Raw genomic sequence first — 15275 nt, forward strand, 5'->3', positions numbered from 1 at the left:
CTATCTGAAGTTGACAAATGACCAGCAGAAAATTCTGCTTTGCTAAGAGTTCAAGGGTGTTAGAAGATTGCCTTAAATCTAACACTGTTTTGGTATCCTTCTATTATAACTCTCCCGTTTTTCTCTCAAAAAAATTTGAATTGTTAGGATCTTAGTGAACTGGTTTGCAGTTCTAACATTTTGTATCTTGCAGAGTAATGTGAGAGTATGACATTAATTTCATACAAAAATGGCCATTGTTAGTTACTTTAATTTTTCCTTTCTGTTCTAGATCTAGTTTAGTTTAGTAACAAGGTCTCATTTATATATTTGAGCTATATATTCCCTTTAGCAGAGCTGAATTCTTGGAGAAAGTAACTTGTGTGCAAATAATAACTCGGTAATGCTTTGAAAGATATTCTGGGGAACCCATTTATATGTGGGCTGAGTCCAGCTGGTGTAGCTTTCTCTGAGCTCCAGGACAGATTGTGAGATCAGGCCAATGGATACATGAGAGCTCCCAGGGAAGAAGACAGATTAGTGGTGAAGGAGATCAAAGGAATTGTTTGTCCTTGATGCTCTATCTCTTCCAGACAGAACTTCCCATTTCTTCATCAAGAAAAGTTGTGAGACAGAAATGTCCTTTTTACCCAGTCTGTACTGGACTGACCTGTCAGCCTTAGCTCCTGGGCAGGCCCTTGAAGTGAAGGCCCTTGAATTACATACTTGAGAACTTAATTTCTTGTTGAAGCAGAGCACTGTGAAGAAAGGCTGTTTACTTGTAGAGCTCTAATTAGGTAAAAGCAAACTGGCTTTTACTATTGTGAAGAAAAATCTGACTTTGTCCCTTTCAATCTCATGCCTCTGGCTCATGTGAGGAGCATCCAGCACTCCCCCTTTAAAGGAGGAAAGTGCCTGGAAGCTGTGGCCCAGACTCAGCAAAACCTCACAGACCTGCACAAACTGTTTCCATTGTGCCATTTTCCTATATGATCAGAACAAAGGTAACAATCTGCAGATTCAGGGTGGGACTTCTGTGAAGTCTTATGAAAATGGACAGGCAAATAGCATGAGCTTTAGGAGGATCTGGGGCTCTGACATGCCTTGGCAGCTTTTTCAGTCTGGCATAAAACATTCAGAGATGAAAAGCAAAGCAGTCTTCATCTTTAGAGAGGTTGACAGGCCTTTTACAGCCCAAAAATCTGGTGAAACACATGTATTTAAAACAGAACATTGAGGATCAAGTGCTTTGTTCTTGTGGAGTATGTAGTGATTGTTTTGGGGATTTTTTTGAGAGAGAGTATGCACATGATCCAGAGGAAGCACATATTTTTCCTGGTGCAAAACACTGAAATATTTGTTCCGTTCAGCAGTCTTTCATGCAAGCACCTTTAGATTTCAGTAGTAATGAAAAAAATTGAGTATCATGAAGCTCCTGCTCTGATGAAGAGATGAAGCAGTTGATCCATGGTATGGATGCAGGATGGATTGGCATGTTAGATGGGGAACTTGTTTCAAATGACCTGCCAGAAGATCCCTGGAGATGACTGTTCACCACTTTCTTTGATAGCAAAGATCTGTAACATACAGAATTTTTTCTAATACAGATACAGGGAGGAGCTGGAGTTAGAAAACCTGTCACAAAAGGAATTGGTGATCTTGAGCAGTCACTGGTCTCTCACCTATCTCAATTTCAGGCTGTTACATAAACTACTGAGAATATTTCAGGAGTAACTTGGAAATGTTGTGTTTTAGCTCATGGAAGCCCTCAAAGAACAGGAAGAGATAAATTACAGATTGCGACAGTATATGGACAAGATAATTTTGGCGATCCTCGACCACAATCCATCCATCTTGGAAATAAAGAATTGAAGAGCATATGAGAAGGAAAAGCAGCAACTGCCTGATATTTCTGCACATGCCACTGGATCTAAGCAGCACTCTGATACTGTAAATGAATCTATAAATTATATAATACACACTAGGTGTGAGTGTGGGTGCGCGGGTGTGTTTATATGATGTTTGGTACACTGTTATTTGTCATTGAATTGGCTTGGTTAGACTTTTTCCATGCACTTTCAATACCTGTGATGAGATGGACACTGTATATTAATGTAATAACAATGTAACTGGATCATGCTGTTTTAGATACTGGACAAAATGATTCTACCTCTAGTTGTAAAGGTAAAAATAGACAATGGAAACATATGGATGTGGCCCTAACTTTAGGAGCAAGAATTTTTTTCTTTGTTCTTCCAGGAATTTGGGTACCACAAACCATTTGGGTACCACATACCCAGGTTCAGTTCCTGACTGGTGCTGACTGTGTAATTTCCTATTTGATTTAGTTTTAGTACTTAAACCACACATGAGATTAAAAAAAAAAAAAAAAAAAAAAACCACCCAAAAAAACCAAAACCACAATAAAAACCCACAAAATTTAAGGAAAGGAAGATACTGCAGAATTTTTGCTATTTATGAAAAATTACCATCCATTTGTTTGCCACTGTCAGCACAAAGTGTTTTTCATGTAAGATCACTTTGGAGTCTGCTTTTGGATGCTCTGAGCCTGCTCTCTAGTATGTGTGCATGTGTGTTTTTTATGCCAGGGTCCCTGTAGCATTGAGGCAATGAGGCTTCAATTCTGTTCCCCTATTTTCAGGGGTATATCATGGGTGATTAAGATGAATTCTGGGATTCTGCCCCTTCCCCTCACCCTGATTTTAAAGATTTCACTGAAAGAACACATTCCAGTTCTTAACAAAAAAAAAAAAAAAATTAAAAAACAACAAACAAGCAAACAAAAAAACCCAGACCAATAACAAAATATTTGCATGAAATATCTCACCTTAGGGGGAGGAGGAGGAGGACCAGCCCTCAACATGACGTGCTGAGTTGCTCCCACCCCAGACAGCTGCACTCCTTTGAGAATGGCATTTTCTGGGCAGGCTGTGCAGAGGAAGGGCTGGTTCCTGGCGCGGCAGTGGAGGACAGTCTGACAGAGTGGCTTCTACCTATAGGACAGGAAAAAGAAAAAGAGCTTCATCTTGCAGGAGTTGCCAGTCCAGACTGAGCACACACGTGCATATCTAAAGCTCTAAGTAGGGAGCACATCCCAATTTAGATGAGCAGTTGTGCAGGTGCTTAACTTTAAGTGTGTGCTTCATCTGCTCATGGACATCAGTGGGACAGAACATTAAGCTTTAAAGTTGAGTGTATGCTTAAATGCTGCCTTAAATAGGGATGATTTCAACATGTGCCTGTGTTCACCAGAGCTGGATCTATACTGTAGGGCTAGGACATTTTTAATTAATAATGTAGCTTATATAAGGAGCTTATGGAATTATTTGGGTAGTTGAATGCTAAAAACAAATTTTATTCCATGCACTTTTTTTTTTTTTTTTTAAGTAAAAGTTTCACACTTTTGATTCACACCAACTGGCGCAGAAAAATCAGCCAGAGTATTTGGCTTTCCCCAGTGCATAGAGATGTTTCCTCTATTGAATACACTCCCCAGAAGAATGTTACAGTAGCAATGACTGTGCTTTTCTGTGTATTTCTTGCTGTTAGCAGTGTCTTGCCCCTAGTATTCTCTTGTTGTATCTTGGTGTGTATATGTGATGCATTTTTCCTGAATTTGAATACATAAAACTGTATTCAGTTAGGGATGTAAATATATATAATTTTTTTTCTGCAATCTCTGTGCTCTTGCCTTCAGTGATGTGTTACTGGAGTGATGGGAAGCAGGGGACGTACTGAAATCAGGCTTTCTTGAAGGCAAGAAAATAAAAACAGTTTGTTTCTATGTATCTGCATAGGCAGGTGTAAAGTAAGTGGAAAGAGGAACCAGAGGACTGACTGAGAGACACAACACCCCCAGTGCACAAAGGTCTGCAGTGCTCTGGGAGAAATGTGACAGTCTGGTTCAAACAGTCACAGGGCTGGGTTCCTGAGGCTCTGGGATAATCTGGAGGAAAGGATTTAAAGACCACTCCTTTGCCACCTGGGAATGGTGTAAGATGCAACACTGCAGCAGCTTCTGTTTGTTCAGAAGTAGGTGGAACCCCATGGAAACCCCACACATCCACCTCTCCCACCTGCTGCTTCTTCTGGATGTGCTGCCCAGAAGGTGGGAGAGGAACGGTTCAGCCAGCTTGGTGCTTCCTGTCTGCAGGACTCCTCACTTGCACTTTAGTGATGGCATTTCCCTTTGCCTGGTGCTGTTTGTGGGTAGTGCCAGAGACTTCACTCTTTTTGTAGGTCACAGAGAACTCTTCCACGCTGTTAGGGGGCTGTTGCAAACCTGCTGTGACCTGCAGGGCTGGGTGACACAGCAGCCCTGCTTCTGGAGCTGACTGTGTTGCACTGCTCTCCTGCTCTCATGCAGTGCATTTCAATAAGAGTGAAGCTGTTGCAGCTTAGGCTGGTGACTGAATGTTTTTACCTAATTATTTTTAAGTAAACTGGACTCTGGGGCTTCAAAATTTCAGTGATCTAAAGCCCATTCCCACTAGGGTGGAAGTGTTGAGGACTGTTGCACTGAAAGCAAAGCCTGTGGATTTGAACAGAAGATATTGCTATAGTGAGAGCCAAGTTTTTGTGCAGATTATTATATGTAGGAGGTGAACAGTCAGTAGTAGTGACATGTAGTCACCGAATCTGGCTGATATCCCAAAAGGAATGTTCTAGCCAAGGGTACTCAGCAGTGGAAATTCTTTAAAACTTGCAGGACTTCTTGTTCAGCTCTGTACCCAGCTGTGTAAGTATTTAGAAACTCTTCCTTGCTCCAGTGTTTGCATTTGAAGAGATGTCTTACCACCATGTTGGTGGTGTTTGTAGCTGTGTTTTATTGTGTAAAGGAGGTATCCTTCTGCTCCTGTGGGGCCCTCAGTGTGGTACTGCCATCTGTTACTGTGGAAGTCATATCCAGATACTTACTATGTTTGACAAATAATGTGAGTTGGAGGTGGGAGAAGCATTTCACTGGCAGATATATTTTCCTCTAAGGTATCCACCTCTAAAAATACTAATTAGCAATTGCATTCTTAGTCTGAGTAACTACAGATATTAGAGCAATTCATCTTGCAACTCAAGCCCTGGAGAGCCCTTTTATCCCAGAAAAGAAGTCATAGTGTTTTATGACATGCAGGTAATTTGGTAATAGAGGATCACTTGATGGCTCACTGGGGCAGGGAGAAGAGTAATCTGATACCAGTGTTGCAGAGAGTGCATATTTTGATCAAGTGTCAAACAGACACTGTCAGAACAGACAGGAGATGTTGGAAATGGGGAGACACTAACTTTGTTGTCTGTTCTCTGATAAATTTCTTACTTCTTTGCTGTGGACATCCTTTGTATTCTCAGGCTGGCCAGGAAAGTACAGCCTGCCTCTGTCAGTGTTACTGTTGGTGGAACAAGGGCCTCCCTTCCCTGGGTGAATCACTTCAGACTCAGAAATGTGGGATCATCTCCTTCTAGCAATACACAGATGCAGTAAACACTTCTGTGTCAAACCCATGGTTCTCTTTAACCCTTGGGGATGCAAACACATCCCAGGTACTGTATCTTGATATGTTCCTTGGTTCATTTGACCTTAAAGCTAAATGATATTCTGGTCAAACCTTCTGCAAACCACTACAGGTATTTCTGGACAGTGAAAAAAAAAGACTGGCTTTTGGCTAGAAGCTGCCCTTGGTCAGGCTAATGCCACACAAGGTACTGCAGAAAAATTACCTCTTTCAAAACTTGCACTTAAAGAGTACCTGAAATGTAGTCTCTCAAGATTTTTCTGGTATTGGCTGCTTCCCTCCAGACTTTAGTCTTCAGCTGCAGCCTAGTTCTGATTTCAGAATGATGCTGATTCAAAACTGCTTTGACATCAAAAGAAGATTTTTCAGCTTTTTGAATAGCTTCTATTTAAGACTGAAGAATTAAAGAATTTTTCTTGAAGTGCAACATTGATGAACTATAACTCTCCCATCTATTTTTAAGGAACTTTAAATATGCAAATATGTAGGAAGTTTCAAAGAAACCCAGCATCCAATGAACTTTTGTTGCCAACTTTCCTTTCACGGTTGTTGGGAAAAATTCAGATATTTCTCAGCCAGCTCTGTAGGGAGTTGAACACAGCATTATTAATTCTCAAAGATGTGTATCAACAAATATTTTGCTGTCTGAGTGCAGCAATGCTCCATTTACTTTGGTAGAACTGCATTGCTCTCCAGAGAGGATCTAGGGCAGTATTTAGGCTCCCTAATCTGGTTTGTAAATGAGGGCTTGGAAGCTGATATATAAACACAGATTGTGGGCTGCTACACGAGGCACTGCTCACTGGTCTGTGCATCATAGTGCCCATGACATGTGATGAGTCTAAGAACTAGAATTTACAAATAAAAGAATGCTTTTTTTACATTCTTTAATGGCAGTGAATTTGCAGTGGTTTTCTCTTAAAACAAATACTGTATGGTGTGGTCTGAGGGATTTTTTTTCCAAGGAAGGAAGGAAGTAGCAGCTGATCAAACATTTGCCAAATCAGTGGCTTGGCTTATACTGATTAAAGTGAAAACTTGACTCAGACTTCAACTGAGCAGCTCCTAGTGTAAGCAGCAATGCTCATATTCTTGTCAAGTAATTTGTTACTCAAGAAACATTGTCAAGAAGTCACGACTGGTTGGTTTAAGATGACATAGTACCACAGTTCTGATATTTTGTTCCTTTGCATCTCAGTATTTTTGAATTCAAAATAATCTGAGGAGCAGTTTGTTGTTAAATCATGCATGGGTTTCTAGTTAATGAAACTCTGCATATAGCTTTAGAGTTTGATGAAGATTGCAGTCAGTGCTGGGTCTGAATCCTGTCATTCTGCATAATGCCCTGGGAGTTGGTCTGATGTGCAAGAGAGTTGTTTCTTTCTGGGACTCTTCCTCAGTGTTCTGTTGACATTTACATTCTTGGTCTTGTCCCCAGCCACCATCAGGTGTCTGTGTGCCTTGGGGCAGCACTTTGAGCAGATGGGAGGGACAAATTCAGTATTCTTGGCTTCAGTGTGACTTTAGCTTCCAAGGCAAGAATTTCAGTCCTGTCTTTATACCAGGCCAGCCTGTCCTTGCCTTCTTTGTGGTCATGAAAACTGGTTGTGTCCCATGTACATGACAAAACTTAGCTGGTTCTCATGGTATAAAAGCCGGTAGGGTGAATAAACTGAGGGTGATCCAGGTGAGGGATCCCTGGGATGTGCCTCAGTTCTGTGCAGATGTCCCACTGCACGCTCTTCTGACACACTCTGGAGGCTCAGGCCTGCAGCTCAGCGTGTCCAGCACATCGCAGAGGTCACAGCAGCAGCCCGTGAGGATCTGCAGGCAAAATCTGCAGGCAGGGCCACGCTACCACAGTTTGCCACAGTGTGGAGCCAGCTGACAGGGCTCCTGGTGTTCTCTGCACCTTCAGCCTGCTGGCTTCAGTCCGGGGCTTTTGTTCAACTGCAAAAGTAGTACCTGGTCAAACATACTGTTAGAGAGATTAGCTTTTACTTAGACTTTAAATCTAATGAAAACATCAACAAACATGGGCTTCTGCAGTGTAATTTGGACACCTAGCCCTGGAATGGCAGTGCTGTGAGAGGAGCAGCTGTGAGTGGACAGTTTAGTGACACCTGAGCTGTCAGCTTTGCTGTCACTGTTCTGGGCACAGTGACACCCTGGAAACCCCTCAGAGCCACTGTGCCCTGGGGGGGCAGGTGACTGTTCTGGGGAACACATCTGTGCAGGGGTAAGGGGGCTGCAGACACTACTCCTCCCAGTGATGAGCTCACACTGCCTAGCATCAGCCCTGATTTATTTACTACTTTATCCATAGCTAAATTATTCTGGCTTTGGAGAAAGGACATCAGAAGGAGAAACAAGAATTTAGCATCCTGTGAACACTTCAGTACACTACAGGGCAGTAAATGTTGCACTGATAAATGTTTAAATGCTGAGATATTTTCAGAATTACTGTAAAATCAGTTGTGAGAGCCATTTGTTTTTCTCTGTTGCACAGACTAGTCACTTTTTTGCATGGTTACCTATTTTAGTACTTGTGCCTTTTACTTCTTTGTTGTGAGGATACATTTTATTTTCACGTTTTATCATCTGGTTTTGGACACTTTTTATATACACTTCTTTAATCATCTGGTTTCTTGTAATGTACATGTGTACATATAAAATAGATCAGATTTGTATTCATGTGCCTCTGAGATGTAAAAATATTCATTTTGTACAGGTTTTTTTAGAAGCACTAGGTCATGGTCTAAATTACGTAGCAAATGAAATTTAACATAATTAGCAGTTCTTTGTCTTCTTTTAGGAATGTTGTGTCAGATGGTTGGTCTCTTGTAAGGCAATGTCACACACTGCAGATTTATCGGTTTAGTATTGTTTTGAGACCAATTCTATCCACTTGTTGGCTTAAGTTAATTCAAAATAATAAAACACTTAATTAAATGTTACAGTCCTGACTTGGTGATTATAGTTTTTATTTCCATTAAAGCAAATTTGCTTCCTTTTATACTTGAAATGGGCACCAGACCAAAACCTCATTTGAACACATTGCCCATTTCAGGTTAACTTCCATTCTGGGATTATTTTTGTGAGATCAGGCAAGTGATTTACTTTGACCATTGAAATGGAAAAAGAAATTGCATTACCAGTTGATAGACTCTCCATCTTGGAGTGCCTAAAATGCTTTAGTTACTCCTTGTCTTCCCTGCCTGGCTTTTGTGGCAGCGTTTCCTAAGGACAGACCCTGGATCTGCATTCCTCTTGCAGATGTGAGAGATTGGGTGTCTTGTTCTTCACATTTCAGCAGATGCTGAACAAACTTCTTCCCTTGGGGTTTGTAGCACAGCACTCTCCCACAGCATTTGGGAAGCTGTATAGATGCATTGTGAGCCTGGACATCTGTAACTGGTAACAAGGGCCCTGGTCCTAGAAGTGTCCTTCCCTCCCTCCAACCTCTTCTTGAGCTGGTGGTTTAATTTCTGGAGTGTTGACCCTGCTCATCTGATGAGATCCTCAAATTGTTCCCTCTGTTACACCTTGTTGTTTATCAATATCCCACTCACCAGCTCCCAGACAGTGAGATAATAAACTGTGGTAAGTCTCAAGGAAAAAATCATCAATATCCCCTAAATCTTTCAAAAAACCAAAGTTTTTATCTAGAAAAGAATATGTTCCTTTATCACAGAGCAGAAATTTTTGACTGAATTTGACACCCATTTCACAGAATATAAAGCTACCTTAGAAGCAAGGAGGTGGTTTTATTTTTTATTTCAAGGCTGCTTGGTATGAAAATGAGCAAAGTTCACTTGCTCCATTGTTTCTGAAAAAAAAAAGCAACCAGCAAAAGTGGCATATTCCTATTTTTAATCTCATTCTGTTATTTATAACATCAGTGAAGTGATGTCAGTACTGTTGCAATGTGCCATTACACTATTTTCTCTGTATTTTCTTGAAATATTTTTTGGGGACAATAAAGCTGTCCTTGCTGATGTGGATCCTTCAGGTAGCTGTAATGTACAATCAGATATGTAAATAAATTATTTGCTTTCCCTGCATGACTAAAGCATTGTCTGTGGTAGGTAACTGATTCAATGTCTCTCCTTACCTTCCTCTCTGGTCCACCTCTATATCTGTGCTTCCTTTAAAGTAGGATTGCCCAGTTCTGTTCTCACCTGCCCAAACACCAGCTTCATTAACTTTGCATAAGTTACACAGATGGCACCAGGGAAGATGATTGCTCTGTACATGCCTTACCTGACATCCACAGTTGTGTTAAATTTCCAAGCTCAAGCTTCATAGGCCCAACCCATTAATGTCTCGGCCAACAGCACTGCCCTTCTCAATTGATGGAAACTCCAGCTGGGAGCTGTTAACAGCATTTTGGCTCCAGCTTTTTTATGTGACTTAAATATAATTATTTATTGACCCGTGTAGCTAATGAGCATGTGCTGTGCTTCCTTGGGGAGCAGTGAGCTGTTTGTGGGGAGGGCACAGCCTGGAGCTGTGTCCTGGAGGGATCTGGTGCTGGGGCAGTGTGACCTGGCATGGCCAGCAGTGACCACGCCAGGGCACGTGCTGAGGGAGTTTCATACCTCGACCGAAGGCAGCAGCTTCCCTCGCAGAGTCCTGGGGGAAAACTCTGCCATGGGCAGCCCCTGGAGAGGCCGAGGCCCCCGGCTGTACCTGGAGGGCCATCTTGGGAGCAGCACCGCAGGCTTTGTCCGCGAGGGGCCAGGACAGTGCTGGGACACCTCTGGCTGTGACTGGGAGCCAGGGCCTGTCACAGATGCCAGCTGTGCGGACCAGAGGAGACCCTCAGCCTGATGTGGGCTCAGGCCAGGACTCACCATGTCCTGAGCTGGCAGAACAGGCTCTGCATGAGGTGCGATGGTGGAGGACACACCCAGGGCCTGCTCGACTGACACTCTGAGGTAATTTTTTCTTTTAATCTCCAGTTTGAGCCACCACACCTGCTGGCTTCTTCTCTGGGCTTTATTTTAACATCTGGAGTCTAAAGAATAACAAGTGAGGAGCAGCTTGGGTTCCAGGCTGCTTTTTGCAAGATCTGTGTGGAGGGAGGGGAATGCGCCATGGGCAGGTCCCTGCGGGCAGCCAGTCCTGAGCTGGTGTCTGTGGGCACATTGCCAAACAGAGGAGTCCAATGCTCTGGGAAAATGCTGCTGACAGAGGGGCAGACATTGTCAGCTCAGAGAAATGCTGGATGCTCCTTACTTGGGAAAATTGGAGCCTTTGTTTTATGTGTTGGGGACACTCCAGGGTGAGGTGTTCCCTCAAGCAGCCCAGTGCAGTTCCCTGTCCTATCTGCCCAGCAGCATCTTTGATGAAACCACCAGGGCTGGCCTGAGAATGTCAGCAAAGCCCACCCTGACATAGCCACAGGGTGCAGGTGGGTCAGGGATATGTTTCCACAGGGGGTTTCGTAGGTTTGGAATTTGACTCCTGAGAAGCTGCTGCTCCCACCTCCAGCTTGCACCGCCTGTGTCACCTCGTGTCCTTGGGCTAACAAAATGTGACCATTTTGCACCTGTGTGAAAGATAGTGAAGGGAGCCAGGGAACCAAGCCTATGGCATATTATCTAAAACACAAAGCAGAGTTTAAGGTGGTAAGATCTCTGCCTCCAGCTGGGCTTGGAGCAAGGCAGAAGAGGAAAGGGAATTTTGAAAAGACTTCACTAGTCAGTTCAAGTCTTGCAGAGCAAATTTTTTCCTTTCAAAAATATTTTGATGGTCTTCAAGTGATTATACTATACCAAACAGCTTTCATTTGACTGACAGTAGTCTCTAAACCTGGTATATGTCTTTTTGAGTATCATCCCATGAGGATGTGAAGTAGCTTTTCTCACAGTGGGTACAGATATTTGGGGGATATTTGGGGAATCAGAGCAAAGATACTGTACGAATAATCCATGGAGCAACGTACCCATGTGTTTTCTTCTCAGGTTCCTGTTCCCAGATTCCTCCCAGCAATGAGATGTTGGGTATTCAGATTTATAACAGCAGGCTCAAAGAAAACTTCCTACTGTGTATGCTAAACCACTTCACCAGAGAGACAGGGAGCAGTTTTGTTCCCAAATCTCAGCAGCTCAGTCTAATGTGCTGTACTACTGACCTACTTGCACAGCAGTTACTTGCTAGTACATGAGAAAGACACAGTGGGAAAGCAAATCACGTTACTATGTGGGCAGGAGTCATCACCACCACATATCACAAAGTCTGCAATAGTTTGTAGCAAGTTATGCTGTTCTCGCGGGGCTGGCGACATGCAAGACCCTTCAGTCATTTTGCAATCAGGACTTAAAGCTCAGAACTCCTGGGAGGTTATTGTTGCCTTGCTCTGATTGTCTGGAGGGAAAAGTGGGTTTGGAGGCAGACGGAGGCTAGCTGGGGTAGTAGCAGAGTAGGAACGAGATTGCAAGAGAATTGGGGAGTGACAAGGTGAACTGTTGCAAAGAGGAAATAGATCTCATGGGAGCACCAAGGGAGTACATCAGCCAGCTCCTGTAGTCTGGCAGCAGTCTCTGATCTGCTCAGATTGTCTTGGCTGACACGTTTTCTTCAGCATAGCAGTCTCAAAGCCTTAACTGTGATGTTTTCCCTTGCTCTGTTCACTGTTCATGATGGCCCATGTTTCAATGTTGTTCTGAATCTCTGATGGCAGACTGGGATCTGGGATGTGTCACTCCACTCTAAATGCCTTTTGACACATGCAGTGCAGCAGGGACTCTCATAGCTTGTGTAACTCAGGGTGAAATTCATCCTTAGAGCCAACTGCTTTTTGGATGCATATGACCAGTAAATTGAAGACTCTCGGATGTATAACTATAACTATTTGGGTTAACGGTGATTTTTAAATGACTTTACAATGATCATATCTCAGCATGTCCTCTGGCATGGTGCTTAAATCTGAATTTCCATCACACTGGGATCTTTTGCCTTAGCAGACAAGGATGCAGTTTGTATTTTGATGTGATAGTGTGTAACAGGGGTTATGACTCAAGTACAAACTGTTGCTGAAAAGACAGAGGAGTTGGGCTGTGGCACCAACAGCTGTAATGGAACTCAGCTGCTGAAAGCTGTGCTTGCTCTCTCCCTGCTGTACTGGAGAAAAGTGCTAGTTGTGTTTTGTGGAGCACTGTCTCTCTTGGCCAACCTGTGGCTTTTCTTAACGTGCTCAGGCTTTTATTTGAAACCTGAGCAGTCACTGGGCAGAGCTGCTCTCAGCCCTTTAGGAATCCTCTTGTCAGCCTGAGCACTTGTCCCACATGACAGAGAAATAACCCTGTCCAAGCCTGTCCCTTAGCTCTGGCTGTGCTCAGCAGTGAATGGGGGGATGCCCTGAAGAAAAGCAGCAGCAGCAGAGGGACTTGCTTTCGTTCTTGGAAATACTGTGTAAATCTGGATTAAAGGTGCAACTCTGAAGCCCCTTCTCAGTGGCCTCATTCCAGGGAGCAGCAGGGCCAGGCCATGGGCACAGTAGAGCTTCCCTGCAGCAGAAAGCAGCCGGGCTCTTCCCATCACTCTGCCAGAGCAGGGGAGGGAGGAGGAGCCTTGCCAGGGCTGTCCTGTGCTCAGGGATGTTTCACTGCCCTGAAATGCAAAGTCCAGGGCCAGAGGGTGCAGGATGTGGCTGAAAAACATCTGCAAGTTCTGCAACCCCAGCAGCTCTTGCCATCCTGCTGTTTTCAGGATCTGAATGTCCCTGGAATCCTGACTTCCCAAATGACTGTAGCCTCAAAAAGTAAACCTTACTTTTTTGCATAGGTTCGCTGCAGTATTTATATGAAGACCTAAAAATGGGACCCTCAGGAAAGCAACTGTTTCTCTTTGGAATGAGTTGATCAGGCCTCACGTGGTTGGTTTATTCAAGCAAGGAGCACACTGTGAATGCAGGATGCATCCCTGTAATAAAGATTGTGTAACTGAGATCTGATTCAGCAGAGAGTGGGGCCTGGCTACAAATTCATAAAGTGAAAATAGTGATTCTACTATGTCAGATTGGTTCTAACCGTGCCTGGATTTTTTTTCTTTTTATTTGTTTGGTTTGGCTTGTCGTTTTCAGGAGGTGTATGTAAGCCAAAAAAATACTGGATTACTTTCTGCTGCCCAACATTGGTTCAAAACTAGAAACCAGGATGAAAAATTTCAATGCAAAGCTAAATAGTTCAAAACCACAACCTTCAAATTCTTCCCTCCTACCCTACATCTAGTGGTGATAAAAATGAGAGCTGATTCATTTCTTGGGTTTTAACCAAGTGTTAGCCATAAAACTAAATATTTGGTAGCTGGAAACCCAAAGGAGGAAATATTAATAATGCAGTATTGTATTTATGATTTATGCTATTATGATTTGACTATGTAAACAGAACATAATGGGTTTGAAGTAAAACGTGAAAATTCAGTTTGAATATCAGGAAACATAGACTGCCTGATACTGTCCCAAGGGAAGGGGTGGAAACGCTGCTGTTTGGTTCTCAGGGAGGCGGGTGCCAGTGCCGGAATGGAACTGCGCCGTGCCGGGACAGTCCGTGCCGTGCCCTGGGAGATGTGTCCCACCAGACCGGTGCCGCAGGGCTGGCTCCTGCCCCGGGGAATCCTCCCCGGCCCCGAACCGGGAGCAGGTACCGGAGCACCGCCGAGCGGCAGCGCTGGAGGTGTGAGCTTGGCAGGACTTTCCTCGTTCCGAACAGCTGCTGTTCGTTTCCCGAGGCAGCCTTGTGATTTCGCAGTGATGCTCCGCGTTCTCCTGCCGTGAGAAACACCGGGAGGGAGGAAAGCAACGCTTCACTGGGGCTTCTGCGGTGTCGGAGCAGCGGCGCTCGGGGACACCGGGGACACGGCGGGGGTGGCGGCAGCGGGAAGGGCTTTCCGAGGAGCGCCGCTGCAGCGACACGGGGCAGGGGATGCCGAGCTCGGCAGGCGGGGCAGGGCCGCCCGCGCTCCGTTCCCGGCGCTCCGCCCCGCGTTCGCACGTGCCTGCGGGAGCCTCCGCACGGCGCGGCCGCCCCGCCCCGATCCCAGCGCCCCGAGCCGCCCTCCCGGCCCGGCCCGTCCTGTCCCGTCCCCGCCCGGCCCGGCCCGGCCCGGCCCGCCCGCGCCGCTCGCTGCCTTCCACTGGCGGCGCGCGGGTGCAGCCAGCCCGTCGGGCGCGGTGGCCAAGTGGTAAGGCGTCGGTCTCGTAAACCGAAGATCGCGGGTTCGAACCCCGTCCGTGCCTGCCGAGGCAGCGCGGTGCGCTGGCAGCCCCGCCGCGGGGAGGCCGCGGACGCCGCCTCGTTTGCGGCTTATTTTTAGTCTCAGTGTCGGAGATCCAGCCCCGGAGCCCCGCGAGGAAGCTGCGGATCACGGGGGACGTTCCACCGTGCGTCCGGCCGGGTGTTCCCGAGTCCCGCGTGTCTGTGCCGCAGAAGAGGTTGTGAGCCCGCGTTAGTACCGTACTGCCCGTGGATGAGCGTTCCTCGGAGCTCCGGTGTCTCCCCCAGCATCCCAGATCCAGAAAGCCCCTTGCAGACGACATTTCTCGGCGTTTTGCTTCAGGACCTGTGTCCTGAACTGGGTGAATCACAGCTAAAACAAAGCAGATGTTTGCGCTGTGATGCCGCAGGGCATGTGTTAGGTGCACTCGGTGTGAGGAATCCTCCTGCTGGTGCTTTCTATGTACGTGCTGGGTCTGATGTAGTTCTCACAGATAGACACGCCAAATCCTGGAATAAGCAAGTGCTTAGTGCAGTTAAAATCATG

At 45.1% G+C, this 15275-nt stretch overlaps 1 protein-coding gene and 1 non-coding gene across 10 annotated transcripts in view; both read left to right on the plus strand.

Moving 5' to 3' along the window:
• The window catches only part of RAB11FIP4 (RAB11 family interacting protein 4), a 121312-nt gene extending 111741 nt beyond the window's left edge, over window positions 1-9571 (plus strand). For all 9 annotated transcript variants that reach the window (XM_038156776.1, XM_038156777.1, XM_038156785.1 and 6 more), the window contains one exon: window positions 1735-9571. In XM_038156776.1, coding sequence (XP_038012704.1) covers window positions 1735-1851 — 117 coding nt within the window. In that variant the 3' untranslated portion in view covers window positions 1852-9571. The remainder of the gene's footprint in view (window positions 1-1734) is intronic.
• Window positions 9572-14679: 5108 nt separating this feature from the next.
• Window positions 14680-14751, plus strand: TRNAT-CGU. Its single transcript has one exon. It is a non-coding gene; the product is annotated as a tRNA-Thr (tRNA).
• Window positions 14752-15275: the final 524 nt, after the last annotated feature.

This window comes from Motacilla alba, chromosome 18, assembly GCF_015832195.1.
Source record: "Motacilla alba alba isolate MOTALB_02 chromosome 18, Motacilla_alba_V1.0_pri, whole genome shotgun sequence".
Lineage (NCBI taxonomy): Eukaryota > Metazoa > Chordata > Aves > Passeriformes > Motacillidae > Motacilla > Motacilla alba.